Source organism: Populus trichocarpa, chromosome 1 (genome assembly GCF_000002775.5).
Source record: "Populus trichocarpa isolate Nisqually-1 chromosome 1, P.trichocarpa_v4.1, whole genome shotgun sequence".
Taxonomy (NCBI): domain Eukaryota; kingdom Viridiplantae; phylum Streptophyta; class Magnoliopsida; order Malpighiales; family Salicaceae; genus Populus; species Populus trichocarpa.
The window spans coordinates 19,967,074-19,981,640 of record NC_037285.2 but is presented as its reverse complement, the minus strand read 5'-3'; the positions used below and the strand labels follow the sequence as shown (position 1 = coordinate 19,981,640).

General features: G+C 34.7%; 1 protein-coding gene across 5 annotated transcripts; it reads left to right on the top strand.

Moving 5' to 3' along the window:
- Positions 1–3,479: 3,479 nt before the first annotated feature.
- Positions 3,480–13,468, top strand: LOC18094856 (protein TOPLESS). 5 transcript variants are annotated; one of them, XM_052455453.1, is made up of 27 exons: positions 3,480–3,622; positions 3,821–3,962; positions 4,071–4,250; positions 4,342–4,455; positions 4,545–4,703; positions 5,161–5,338; positions 5,456–5,582; positions 5,694–5,776; positions 5,936–6,113; positions 6,238–6,347; positions 6,762–6,831; positions 6,934–7,007; positions 7,108–7,203; positions 7,309–7,404; positions 7,537–7,664; positions 7,774–8,008; positions 8,090–8,251; positions 8,334–8,441; positions 8,692–8,838; positions 10,081–10,191; positions 10,299–10,478; positions 10,554–10,682; positions 10,768–10,863; positions 11,241–11,429; positions 11,516–11,682; positions 12,492–12,765; positions 13,151–13,468. In XM_052455453.1, the coding sequence occupies exons 2-26, from the start codon at positions 3,883–3,885 to the stop codon at positions 12,700–12,702; spliced, it is 3,408 nt and encodes a 1,135-aa protein (XP_052311413.1). In that variant the 5' UTR covers positions 3,480–3,622; positions 3,821–3,882; the 3' UTR covers positions 12,703–12,765; positions 13,151–13,468. The 5 variants fall into 5 exon arrangements, with proteins under 5 accessions (XP_052311413.1, XP_024440911.1, XP_052311419.1 ...); XM_024585143.2 differs by having other exon boundaries at positions 5,694–5,803; XM_052455459.1 differs by lacking the exon at positions 11,516–11,682 and having other exon boundaries at positions 5,694–5,803.
- The last annotated feature ends 1,099 nt before the right edge of the window (positions 13,469–14,567 follow it).

Sequence of the window (14,567 nt, the reverse complement as noted above, 5' to 3'; positions counted from 1 at the left end):
TGCCAGTATTCCTTGCAGCGAAGGAAATTTTCCATCAGCATGCTCCAATGATCGTAGTGCCCTACAAATCGAGGAATTGCTGGCTGAACGAAACTGTCCTCACTTGTCATCTTTAGTTGCGGCTACAAGATGAGAAAGAAAATAATAAAGCTCTGATACCAAATGTTGAACCTTTGTATTTCAGGAGCAAAAGTCTCTTTTTATTCATCATCATTGTGACTATATATATAGCCATACAGGGAGCAACAAAAAATAACAGAATAACAGAATATGGAAGGAGTAGTTTAATTCTTGATTTCTAAGAACCGTTATTAATAGACTAACAGAATACAAAACAGAAATGCTGAGTCACCACCTAAGTTTTAGCAACAAAGCCCGAGTCATTCTATTTGATGAGTTAGGTTTGGCAAATACAGCGAATTAGATATTCTTTCTTGTTTTATCTCGTTTTTAGAGAAATTATTTTTTTTATAAATAAAAATGTAATTGTGGTCAGCATATTTAAGATTTAACAAAAAAAATTATATTTTTGTTGCGTAAAAAGTAGTTTAAGACATCTTTGTTAATAAAAAAAACACTAAAATAAAAAAAGACTAATAATTGGTTATACATCTCAGTAGACCTAGAATAGTAAAAGAATATTTTCTTTGCATCAATCATAACTTAAGGTATGGACAGTAAAAGAGATAGTGAGAAAATAATTTCTTATTTACACCCCAACATCAACAAGGATGGATTTCTTATTTACACCCCCAACATCAACAAGGATGGATTCTTATGAGAATAAACATTTAATTTTTAATATATAAAAACTAATAAAGAATATCATGTCGGGAAGTAGAAAACTAATATCCATAGGGGTGATTATTTTCGGTTCGATTTGGTTTTTGTCCAAAAAAATAACCAAACCGATTTAAAAAAAAACCAAACTGAACCGAAACCGGTTCAAACTGACTGGTTTTGGTTCAGTTTTTAGGACAAAAACGGTTCAAACCGATTTGGCTCGGTTTTTTTCCGGGTTTTTTTCAGTTTAGGTTCGGTTCGGTTTTTTCAGTTTTAGGCTTATAAAACTAAAACCGAACCGAACCGGTCGGTTTTTTCAAAATTTTAATCAGTTTTTTTTCATGATTCGGTTTTTTTGGATATTATATCCATGCTAAAAACTTATTTTTGATATATAAAAACATTATTAAACCTGCTTTTAAGTTCACACGAGGTAAAATTGTAATATAGTCAATTTAGAATCATTTAATTTTTTATAAGAAATTAAAGTAATATTATTTTTAAAATTTTCAAAAATAAAATTTATATATTTTTAATAAAATTTTACCAGTCAAGAAATTCTCACAAGGCCATCCGTGATCAATTCTTTTTTTATTTTTTTTAATCTAGATCACTCTACACTTTTATTGACTAAATTATGAATTTACCCGCCAGCTAGCCCAAATTTGAAGAATTGGGTAGGAGGGCCCTTGAAAAAAAAAAAAAACTAATTTTCAACCCGCGAACAAGATTCTCCGTCTCGAAATTATCGCGATAAAACAAACGTTATTTTTCTGTAAATAGCAATCTTATTCTCATAATATCGAGATCAGGAACTATATATATATATATATCTTCTTCATCACGCGATTCCACCTTAATGGCAAGTACTGTAATAGTGAAACAAATCTGAGGGCGAACTGAAGATGTCTTGTCCGAAAAAGTTTGTCGGGGTGGGGCTGTGATAAAGAAAATGTTAAAATAACTTCTTTTTTTATAACTTTTCCACGCCATCCATCCCCAGTTTCTCTTTCATCAATCACATCACTTAGACGTTGTTCCCAGTGATAATCTTACAACTAAAAGGTATATTCTTTACGTTTCGTAATTACATTGTCTAAGTAAAGGTTTTTTTTTTTTTTAAGAGTATTTGGCAGTGAAGTTATGGTTGCTTTTCAAATAACTTTTCATATCAAAATGTATATCAATGATGTTTTTTTATTTTTTAAAAATTATTTTTGATACCAACACATCAAAACAACCTAAAAAATACAAAACATATTAAATTTTAGCAAAAAATATATTTTTTTGAATTTTTTGGGAACGCGGTTTGCACCGTGTTCCCAAACGGTTTCTAACTCTTGTGTTCAGATAACCTCGCACGTGTATATTTACTAATCTCATAAGTTTTAATATTAACAACCATATAAATATAAATATAAAGTAATTTTGAAATTTATGAAACTCAAACTAAAATAAAAAGTATTTTAACTATTTTTTTTACACCTCGCCTATAAAAAAAATAAAATCTCCTGGATATGAAATTCAGACTTCAAAAATAAAATAAAATAACAAATTTTTTTAATCCTTAAACACATCTCTTAATTGTATTTATATTCTTTAAACAACAAAGGCTATAACTAGTCTATATGAAACCGTATTATAGAAGACTTTGCACATTTAAGTTACAAGAGCATTTTTCTCACCTCCCGCAATCTATAGTTGGTGGCATATGTATCTCCTCTAGTATTATTATAATTACTTTCAAATATATCATATGCTTTGATTTTAATATAGACATAGTAGGGTTTTTTCAAATAAAAAAACTGATAATACTAACATAATATTTAATCTCAAAGAATATGAAATAGTCTACCTACTATGTCGTTTTAATCCACAATTGATCATAATAATTCAAAATAATTGAAATGTATGTATGTGTGTGTGTGTGTGTATATATATATATTTCACAATAAACAAATGGATAGTATTTATAATAAATAAGCTTCTTATTTGTGTTGCATTATTACCTTTTCTTATAATTATGTGGGTTGATTTTGATGGCTTAGTTGATAAATGAGTTTGCTTCTCTTGTTAAAGTCTGTTTGGGAATGTGGTTGCAGTTATTTTTAAAGTGTTTTTTATTTAAAAATATATTAAAATAATATTTTTTTTATTTTTTTAAAATTATTTTTGACATTAAAATGATTTGAAAACACCAAAATAATATTAATTTAAAGTAAAGAAAAAAATAAAAAAAATTTAAATTTTTTCAAAAATATTTTTAAAATATAAAGTTTGAATCCCAGGAAAAAAAAATTATGAATTCGTAAGGTATATATATGATTTTCAACGACATTAATCGTCTCATGCCAACGAAATTATGAAAAAAAAAGAAAGAAAAAGAAATCGGAATTACTATCTGCGTTGTTGCAGAGCGATTCTTTTTTGAGTAAGAAAGTTGTCAGCTAGGGATTCCGCGCCGAGAAATTCGACAAAACGTAGCCGGCTAAGTGGACCACAAATAACTGGACTTATGAATAAGACATTCGTCAGATTCTCAGAACTTATCACGTTCTGTTAGGCACCCTTGAAAAGTGCACGTACTTATCATCCTCGTTATCTGTCTCCTCTTGCCTTTTAAATTCGCCATTTCTGCGAGGTTTATTATTGATATATATATATATATATATATATATATATATATATATATATATATATATATAATTTATGGACTATATAAAACTCTGTGGGGGAGAGAGTCTATACAGAGAAAAAAGATAAAAAAATTTGTGCTTCATTTCTACAGAGAAAGAAGGAGAAAGAAAGGGTCTGATCTCTCAGTTGCTTTCTTTCGGAGGTGAGTTTCTTAGAAATATCTCAGAACCTCTCTCTCAATATATTTTTTGATTCCTAAAAAAAAGAAAAGTAGATTTCTCTTTTGATCCTTCACGAAAATCAAATCCCTAATCATGATCTGGTTCTAGGTTTTTCCTTTCTTTTTTCTTTTTTGGCAGCTCGCTTGTTTGTGATTTTCTTGAAAATATTTTGGTCACAGGCAGATCTAGAGCTACAGTCGGTGGTATTTGTGCAATTGGTTTACAAAACGGCGCGTTTAAGATGTCTTCTCTCAGTCGAGAGCTTGTTTTCCTGATCTTGCAGTTCCTTGATGAGGAAAAGTTCAAAGAGACTGTTCATAAGTAAGATTATTTTTTTTTTTACAATTATTGCTAATTTTTTCTATTAGTGATAACTGATTAGTTGTTAATTTTTGGTGGAAATGTAATGTGAAAATGAAATAAAAATAGGCTTGAGCAGGAATCTGGATTTTTCTTTAACATGAAGTATTTTGAGGATGAGGTGCATAATGGAAATTGGGACGAGGTGGAGAAATACCTATCTGGTTTCACTAAAGTGGATGATAATCGATATTCAATGAAAATATTTTTCGAGATAAGGAAGCAAAAGTATCTCGAAGCTTTGGATAAGTAAGCTTGCAATTCTTTGGGTTTTAACTCTTTAAGCTTATGAGGTATTGTTTGTGTAGTGATGGTTTCGGTATGTCTTGAAATTTTATAGGCATGATCGGTCCATGGCAGTTGAAATATTGGTGAAGGATTTGAAAGTGTTTTCCACATTCAACGAGGAGCTTTTCAAGGAAATCACTCAACTACTGACATTGGAGAATTTTAGGTAGATGCGTGTTAAAGTAATCGAATTCAAATTCTTTAGTGTCAAAGTAAGCATAGCAAGTATGCTCAATTTTGCTTTGTTGTATACAGGGAGAATGAGCAACTCTCCAAATATGGAGATACCAAGTCGGCGAGAGCAATCATGTTGGTGGAACTGAAGAAGCTTATCGAAGCAAATCCCTTGTTTCGTGACAAATTGCAGTTTCCTAACCTTAAGAATTCAAGGCTACGAACTCTCATTAACCAAAGGTAATTCATATACGGATAAATGTATATATGATCCCATTCTATTACCATTGTTTTGGCTTGAAATAACTTGCGGCTTGGCAGGTGTTGTTACCTGGAAAAATATTCTTAAATGATATTTTTGTTTATTAAGTGTTATGTAGAACATTTGCATTTCCAGCATTAATTGATGAGCTTCTATCATGTAATCTGTGTTTGAGCTGTTCCATTATTGAGAGAATCGCAATGAAACTTTTCATCATTTGATATGTCTGTCTCTAAACTATAGGCTTGAAAATCTTGGAGTAGGATATGATCTAATTAGTTTATATATTTGTGGAATGTATCCTGACATTACTACTTCATGTTTTCTTCTCTTTCTTTAATTTATAGAAATATATGGCTTTAGTTGGCATGTATAACATCTGTAAACTTTGGCATGGTTGCAAACAGAGAATTTAGTTTGCTATGTAAATTACAGCTTGAATTGGCAGCACCAACTTTGTAAAAACCCAAGGTCAAACCCAGATATAAAGACTCTTTTTGTTGATCATTCATGTGGACAACCAAATGGTGCTCGGGCTCCATCACCTGCAAACAATCCATTGCTTGGCTCCTTACCAAAAGCTGGAGGGTTTCCTCCATTGGGTGCACATGGGGTGGGTCATCAGCTTGGTTGGTTTTATTTTCTCTCTCTCTCTCTCTCTCTCTCTCTCTCTCTCTCTCTTCTCTAGTGATGCATGCTTATCCTTGTGTGGTTGAACTTTTATATTCAGCCATTTCAACCTGCACCAGCACCAGTCCCAGCACCTCTTGCAGGTTGGATGTCCACTCCTTCCACAGTAACTCATTCTGCAGTCTCTGGAGGAGGAGCCATTGGTCTTGGTGCTCCATCAATCCCAGGTAGTACTTTCCTTCAATTTGCTATAGATGCTTCCGCAAACCATCTTATTGTGTTTGTGAGCATACATGGTTCCCTTTTTAATAATATATGCATTTTGGTGCCTTGCATAGCTGCTCTGAAGCATCCACGAACTCCTCCAACTAACCTTTCCGTAGATTACCCTTCAGGAGATTCTGACCATGTTGCTAAAAGAGTAAGGCCCATGGGGATTTCTGATGAGGTAGTCTGGTTTTCATGTCATTCGTATCATACTCTTTATGCAAATATGAATGTAGCCAGTAACTTCTATACTCCTGTCATTATGTCTATGTTATTCCCTTCCAAACTGCCGTGTTGATTGTCATCTATGCAGGTAAATTTGCCGGTTAATGTGTTGCCAGTATCATTTCCAGGGCATGGTCATGGTCATGGCCATGGTCAGGCTTTTAATGCACCGGATGACTTGCCAAAGGTCGTTGCACGGACTCTGAATCAGGGATCATCTCCTATGAGCATGGATTTCCATCCTCTTCAACTGACTCTTCTTCTAGGTCTGCTTGATTTTTCAGTCTTTCATTTGGTTGGTTCCGTGGCTTTGGCTTATTTGCTTCCTTAAGCATTAATCTAGATTATACCCTGGTCTGGCTATTGAATATTTTTAATATGTTGCTACAGTTGGCACCAATGTTGGGGACATTGGGCTGTGGGAAGTTGGTTCTAGGGAGCGACTGGTTTTAAGAATCTTCAAAGTTTGGGATCTGAATGCTTGTTCGATGCCTCTTCAGGTTTGTTCTTTATTCTTTTTTATACCTATGGCACTGAATATAATGTGTGCTACATGCTGGATGTGATGTAGAACAGTTGAGAAATATAAACAAGCTGTAGAGGTCTTCTATGGGTTTCTCGAATCCGAAAATAGAAGAACACCTAGAGATCCACTAGGTAAAACAAATAAATCTGTAAAGTTTTGATGTTCTTTTTTTTTTTATCAAATGGCAGACCCCAAAACTAATGTTTAGGTGCTTTTAAATAGGCACCAAACCCTAATTGAATCCAATAAAGTAGGAAACTCCAATATTTTCCTAGATAACAATATAATAAGAATAAAAATAACTAAAGAAAATTACTATCTAACTAAACTAAATAAATAATTCTCCATCATGACTGAAATTGAACTGTCTTTTTTTGGGGAAATTTAGGCAGCTTTAGCCAAAGATCCTGGTGTCTCGGTTAACCGTGTAATTTGGAGTCCGGATGGTTCCTTATTTGGTAAGCTAAAATCTATTACACTGCATGGCTGGATTAGGAATGTACGTAAGATTTTGGGGGTAAAAAGGCACTTACTGATTTCTCATCTCTGTTCAACAACAGGAGTTGCATACTCAAGGCATATTGTACAAATATATTCTTATCATGGGAATGATGAAGTGCGTCAGCATCTGGAGGTACATAACCTCAAGTTACACCAGTATCAAGCTTGTTATTCTTTGTTGCTCGGGTGTTTGATTTTACTTGATATAAAATGACTCAAATTTTCCCTTGTAGATTGATGCTCATGTTGGTGGAGTTAATGATCTTGCATTCTCCACTCCGAATAAGCAACTCTGTGTAATAACCTGTGGTGATGACAAAACCATTAAGGTAGGGTTTAATGTTACTTTTTGGCTTTTAGAATAAAAAGCATCAAGGGCTATTTCTTCAGACATGAAAAGTTGCCCATTGTTCTTTTCTTTTTCCTATTATTAGGTGTGGGATGCTTCCACTGGTGCAAAACTGTATACTTTTGAAGGTCATGAGGCTCCTGTTTATTCCATTTGCCCGCATTATAAGGAAAACATTCAGGTGACATGTCCATTTTGTGAACATTGTTGTTTATCCTGTAGCATACTTTTGAGTTCATCATGTTTGTTTTCTCCTTCCACCAATCAATCATTTCTGGTCTTCCATGTTGCTTGACTTTCCTTCTGTGCTCAGTTTATATTTTCAACAGCACTGGATGGAAAGATAAAAGCATGGTTATATGACAATTTGGGATCTCGAGTTGATTATGAGGCTCCTGGTCGCTGGTGCACAACCATGGCTTACAGTGCTGATGGTACAAGGTCAGCATAATTGACTCATTGCTCAACCTTTTTCTCTGTATTTCTGCATGGTTGAAATAATAATAATCTTCTCACTTGTTGTCTTTGGGTTTTCGGATGGAAACTGCAGGCTATTTTCTTGCGGTACAAGTAAAGATGGGGATTCATTTATTGTTGAATGGAATGAAAGTGAAGGTGCTGTGAAAAGAACCTATCTTGGATTTAGAAAACAATCTTGGGGTGTCGTGCAATTTGATACCACAAAGAATCGTTTTTTGGCTGCTGGTGATGATTTCTCCATCAAGTTCTGGGATATGGACAGTGTTCAACTTCTGACAACAATTGATGCTGATGGAGGTCTCCCAGTGAGTTCATTATATGCTAGTAAACTGTAACATATTGTTTTGAGGGTTGTAGTTGCTTATTTTGGCTTTAACAATTCTTAGGCGAGCCCACGTATCCGCTTCAACAAGGATGGCACTCTTTTGGCTGTTTCTGCGAATGATAATGGGATTAAAATATTGGCAAATACAGATGGCATTAGGTTGTTGCGTACATTTGAAAATCTTTCTTTCGATGCCTCACGAACATCTGAATCCATTGCGAAGGTAACTTTGTCAATGATTAGTGCGTATGTTACATTGCCCTGGTTGTAATTAACTAGTATCTAACAGTGGGTTTCTTGTGCAGCCTACTGTTAACCCAATCTCAGCTGCAGCGGTGGCGGCAGCAGCAGCTGCTGCAACCAGCACTGGTCTTGCAGACAGGAGTGCCTCTGTGGTTGCCATTGCTGGAATGGTTCGTTGGACATGCTTGTTCATTTACAGTAGCATCCGAATTTTATGCTCAAGTAACTTGCATATTAATTACCCTTCAATCACACAACTCATTATTGTAACATGGTTTCTCTTACTATAAGAGGACTGAACTAGAGACTAGGAGCATGCACTTAGTTTTCCATGATTTTTTTTTAACAATCTTCATTTTCCATGGTAGCACCAAAAGAATCTGTCATAATTTCTAGTAACAAGCAAATTTCTCTTGGTAGAATGGAGATGCCAGGAACTTGGGAGATGTGAAACCTCGATTAACTGAAGAATCCAATGATAAATCAAAGATATGGAAGCTCACTGAAATCAATGAACCATCTCAATGCCGGTCCTTGAGGCTCCCTGAAAACTTGAGAGTAACCAAGGTATGGAAATTTTTCTCTGAGGGCATCTGAAATACTTTCCGGTCAATTATCCTTTTTGTCTTGCTTGGTCAATATCATTGCAATTCTGACAAACTAGGCTGCACTGTTTTCCTTTGGACAATATACTGATGTTACAGGTCTTCTAAATGCTCCATGATTTAATTTATGCCAACTATTGAACATTTTATTAAAGCTTTAAATCACTGAAGCTTCAGAGGCATGATGATCTTATTTGAGATCATATTCCTTCCATACTCTGACCTTGTTATTCAACTTCACTTTGATTCCTTAATACTCATATGTTTAACTTTGCAGGATTACCTACCACTTCTAATTTTTGAAATTTAAGCATTTTTTTTGTTAGTAAAATCCTGCTAACAGTTCTTTACTCTTAATTATTTCAAGAAATTTGACAATAGTGTAGATATAGATGAAGTTTAACCACAGCCACGTACAGTAAGAGGGTGTAAGAGTTAAAATGTTATGAAATACTACTGGAGGAAAGCAACATATTGGGACTACTTTTGAAGATGCATGTGCCAACTTTAGTTACCATAACTCTAGAGTGGCAACTAGTCTCATCATGCTAACTTCATGCGAGTAATGCATTTTGAATATGCTGAACTACATGTAAATTTTTTCCTGTCCCATAAAAATTTATTATGTTATTAGTGGATAGAAATTCCAGATATGTTCAATATATTGCCAACAGTGATGGGATGTCCAAACATAAGAGTGTAAGTTGGCTGTGGCATACATTAACGAGCATCTGTCAGTATTTCTGTGATTTGAAATGGTCATCTTGATTTAAGTATATTGTCCTTTGGAGGGAATAAAAAAAAAAAAAAAGACTGGGGCATTTATAACTTGTTTTGTTAAACAGTTCATGGAAAGAGGGCTATTTTTTTACCCTTCAAATTAGTAATTTTATTAGGGTGAAATGCAAAACAGTTACAAATAGCTACCACTGAGCATATGACAAGAAGAATTACTGAATTAAGGAGTTACAGAGTGCTTTATCATTATATTTCTAAATGAATCCTGCTTAATGGCATCGACAGTGTATGATGGCTATCCATATGTGTTCTTGATTGAATTTTTTTATTTATTTGTGGACTGGAATATGATGCTTTATCAAGTTACTCATGAACTCCATCATGACTCCAACTTTTCTTTGTTTTATTCTGTTTCCAACAAGGACATGATCATCAGCTTTTTTTTTTATTATTATTATTATTGCAGATATCAAGGTTAATCTATACAAACTCTGGCAATGCCATTTTGGCATTAGCTTCAAATGCAATACACCTATTATGGAAATGGCAACGCAGTGATCGGAATGCTAGTGGCAAGGTAAAAGCACTTGCAAAGCGGTTTTAATCAACCATCTGCACTTCTATTTTACTCAAATTTCTAAAATGAGTTCTGTTGTGTATTCAAATTGGTCCTTCATCCTGTAGGCAACTGCAGGTGTGTCACCTCAATTATGGCAACCATCAAGTGGGATTCTGATGACCAATGACAGCACTGACACTAACCCTGAAGAGGCTGTGCCCTGTTTTGCTTTGTCCAAAAATGATTCTTATGTTATGTCAGCATCCGGAGGAAAGATTTCCCTTTTCAATATGATGACATTTAAGGTAATTCAAGGATTGTTGGTTATGATGTGAAGTCATTTTCATTCGACTAATCTCATTTTCTTTTGGTGAGTGCAGACGATGACAACTTTCATGCCACCACCTCCTGCAGCAACCTTTCTTGCTTTTCATCCTCAAGATAACAACATAATTGCTATTGGCATGGATGATTCCACAATTCAAATATATAATGTCCGCGTAGACGAGGTATGATGCTATAGACAGTTATTCCTCCTCTTATTGGTTAGAGCAGTATCAATTGTTATTTACTACTGTTCATTTATTGGTGAAGGTCAAGAGCAAGCTCAAAGGCCACTCTAAAAGAATAACTGGCCTTGCCTTTTCCCATGTGTTGAACATGCTAGTCTCATCAGGAGCAGATGCTCAGGTAATAATTGTCCAATTAGATGTCATGTGTGTTGTCACTGTGCTTTCATGTTTTAGTTTTCTCAATGGGATTTCACCTGTTAGATGCTCAGTCCTTGAGAAATATGCATCAATACTTGATTTTTGAAAATTTCAACATGTTTTAGCATAATTCTGCTTTGCTACTGTTGCAAGTGGGCATGCCAAAGAATTCTTGGTTTTTTCTTCTCTTTTTTATGCAAATGGCAAGCGTATTTACTCCCTGCAGCATCTATTACTTTTTTCTACACAAGATTTTGCATTTCTCTGAACTTTGGTTCAAGCCCATAAAGTATTCCCCAAACCCCCCCCCCCTCCCAAATCTTAACTCATTTCCCATGTAACTTGCTCTTTCTTCAGCTTTGTGTATGGAACTCTGATGGATGGGAAAAGCAGAAAGCAAGATTCTTGCAGGTCCCAGCTGGAAGGACACCAACAGCACAATCAGACACTCGTGTACAATTTCATCAGGACCAGATACATTTCCTGGTTGTGCATGAGACTCAGCTTGCCATATATGAAACCACAAAGCTAGAATGTGTAAAGCAGGTACTTTTGTCTCTTAAGTCGACTTTATTGTGGAACTAGCATGTTGTTGTCAGGTACTGAGTTGCTCTTCCTTTTTCCTGATTTAGTGGGTTCTACGTGAATCTTCTGCGCCAATCTCACATGCAGTGTTCTCCTGTGATAGTCATCTGGTATATGCTAGTTTCTTAGATGCAACTGTCTGTGTATTTAGTGCTATGAATCTCAGATTACGTTGTCGTATCAATCCTTGTACGTATCTTTCCCCTAATGTCAGGTAATTATCTTGCAGCATTCATCGGTGTAAGTCTTTTTAGATTTATCTCCAGCATTACTCAGTTGGCATATGGTGCTATTGTGTTTATGTGGAACAATTCCCTATGTGCAGCTTCCAGCAAGCATTCTAATATACTATTGCAAATATGTGATAACTTAAATGAATGGTGGCTTGCCTGTTACGTGTTTTTTGATTATCACTTTCTAAGGCATCCAATGGTTCATTTTGTGTTAAGCTTTGGGTTAACTTTCTCCTCCACCTATCTCTGAATTCCTTTTCATGGTTCTCCAAGATAATTTATTCCTGCCTTTTTTCGTGTGACTTTCTTGGTAGAATGATAGGATCACATTGTTGTATTGTTCTGAGAAGAAGTTAAATGGTCAAAAGAGTCGACCATCTTGGAAAAGTCATGAGTAAATCTTCATATCTGGTGACATCTGTTACTGCACTTTAAAGTGCATTTAAAACTTAAAAAGAAAAACAGATGGTCCTTGAACATAAATTGTGATCTCTTGCTCTAATAATAGTAATACCATGTAACCAGGAATGAGTTTCCAAATATGCTTAAATGTTTTTGTTCTTGTTGATCTATAATCATTCACAGGATTCTGCTTTTACAAGTCAATTCCATTTTATTACTTATTTATGCATCATAAATTCCTAGCCCATAACTTGTTTGCTTTGGACTCTACCTCCTGTTTATGCAATGCACATCCTGATTTTGACAGTTTGCTAGCTGAAGTATAATTCTCTACCTTCTTTATATGTAATAGCCACGTTATTTGACCCCCATTATTTCATATATGCAGTTCAAATGTCCACCCACTAGTGATCGCTGCACACCCACAAGAACCAAATCAGTTTGCATTGGGACTATCAGATGGTGGGGTTCATGTCTTTGAGCCTCTTGAATCTGAAGGAAAATGGGGTGTGCCTCCACCTGCTGAGAATGGGTCAGCAAGTAGTGTGCCAGCTACTCCTTCAGTTGGACCATCAGGTTCAGATCAAGCTCAGAGATGATCAATGACTGCCAGAGCACAAGTTCTTTTACATGCTTGGCTTGCTGGCCCATTCCTAAATTAGGTTCGTACTCTTTCCGAGACTTACTTTTATTCCATATCCAACCCAACAACCTGATCCTACTTCTGGCCATCTGAAAAACATGGCGCATTGAAGCATCTGGACATGAACACTATTTGATTATATTTCAGCTGATTGGTTGAACTCTAAATACAATCTTGCATAGTGTTAGTCGTGGACTTCTATTGATTGATTTGCATTTTCAGTAGTTTACTTTTTACCCCACACTATTCCTTCCTGGCTATAGTTATCTAACATTCTTCGTATTTAATTTGTTATGTGTTTATCCATTGTTATTGACATTAACAACATCAGTGTCTAGATCCGAGAGTTTCTGACTTTGTTCTCCCTCTTCATTCTTATTTTCTTGATTTCTTCCTTTGTGCAGTATGAGGTTCAATGATACGTAACCTACTCAAGGAACGAGTTGCAAAAGATGTAGATATAGCATGTTCTGTCTGATACTTCGTGAGGTAAATGCTGTAGTGGTAGTAGTATTTATAGTGATGCCTTTTGACCTTAAGCTAGAAATTTATTCAAGGAAGGGTTTTTTTTTTCTTTTTATAACTCTTGAATAGTCTAATATTTGTATTATTTTTTCTTCAAACATTGAAATTTCTTCATTGTTTTGTTTGTCATGGAGAATCTTTTCCTCAACCCAGTCTTTCGACTGTTGATAAGAATCTATGGAGTGGATTCCCAACCATTACTACGACTCACAATATCAGACCATAAAGCCTCATGTTTAAATGAATTATTATCTTCATAAATCATAGAAGTGTTGAAGCAAGTATTGGTACCCAACATGATAACACAAACAAGAATAAATCTTCCTACATCAGCATCCCAATAAATCCAAATTCAACAAATCCAAATGCAACCGTGGCATGGGAAATCAAAATTATACAAGAAGAAGTCTAGAAACACTATTTTATATTTTTATCTAACTCGAGTTTCAACCAAATCAAAGGAGTCATTTTCTCCATTCTAAATAGTTTGTAGGATCATTTAAAACCTCTAACATCTGATAAACGTAGAAAAATAAACATAGAAAAATGTATAGAGGAAGACAAACTAATGTGGATCAACCCACGAACACTAAGGATTTAGTACACTAAAGACTTATTACATGTTTCAAATGGATCAATTATAAGGTCTAAAGCAAAGGTATTGAAAAAACATTAAATGAGTTGATTGTGTAAGTTTCGATCAAGGCTGAACTTGGGGATCCATTGAAGCATCAAGAAGAGGTCTTAGTACATTTAATACATGTATAAGAGGGGCCCACTCCATCTTTATTTTGGTCAAGAAGTTTCGACAACAATACTGTCAATTTTGTATCAGTTTCGACCAGTCTTGTTTTATGATGTTTCTATGTGTTTTGTGGATTTCTAACTAGTTTTAGATTTTTTATTATGTGTGGGATCATTAATTATTTCCTTTAAAATATTGCAGTAAAGTTTCCTTGGGATGCAAGGAGAATAATTCAACAACTTAATTGTGTTTCATAGTATTGGAAGGGTACCAAGAGGTGACAATGAGGAGCATTAAAGACAACATCATTTTCCTTCTAAAAAAAAGATAAATACAAAACTGAGATCAGAATCCTATTCTAACTTGAAAACCAAAGGGCTTCTCTTTTAATTCCTAAGATTATTGGCCAATATTATAGGCTATAAATAAGTCTTGTATCAGACTTGCAATATTTTCTTTCCTTCTTATCTTCTATGGCAAAACAAAACTTAGAATTATAGGCTTTATTTTTATTCTGTTAGCTATAGCCCAATGTTTGTTTGAGCTTAATT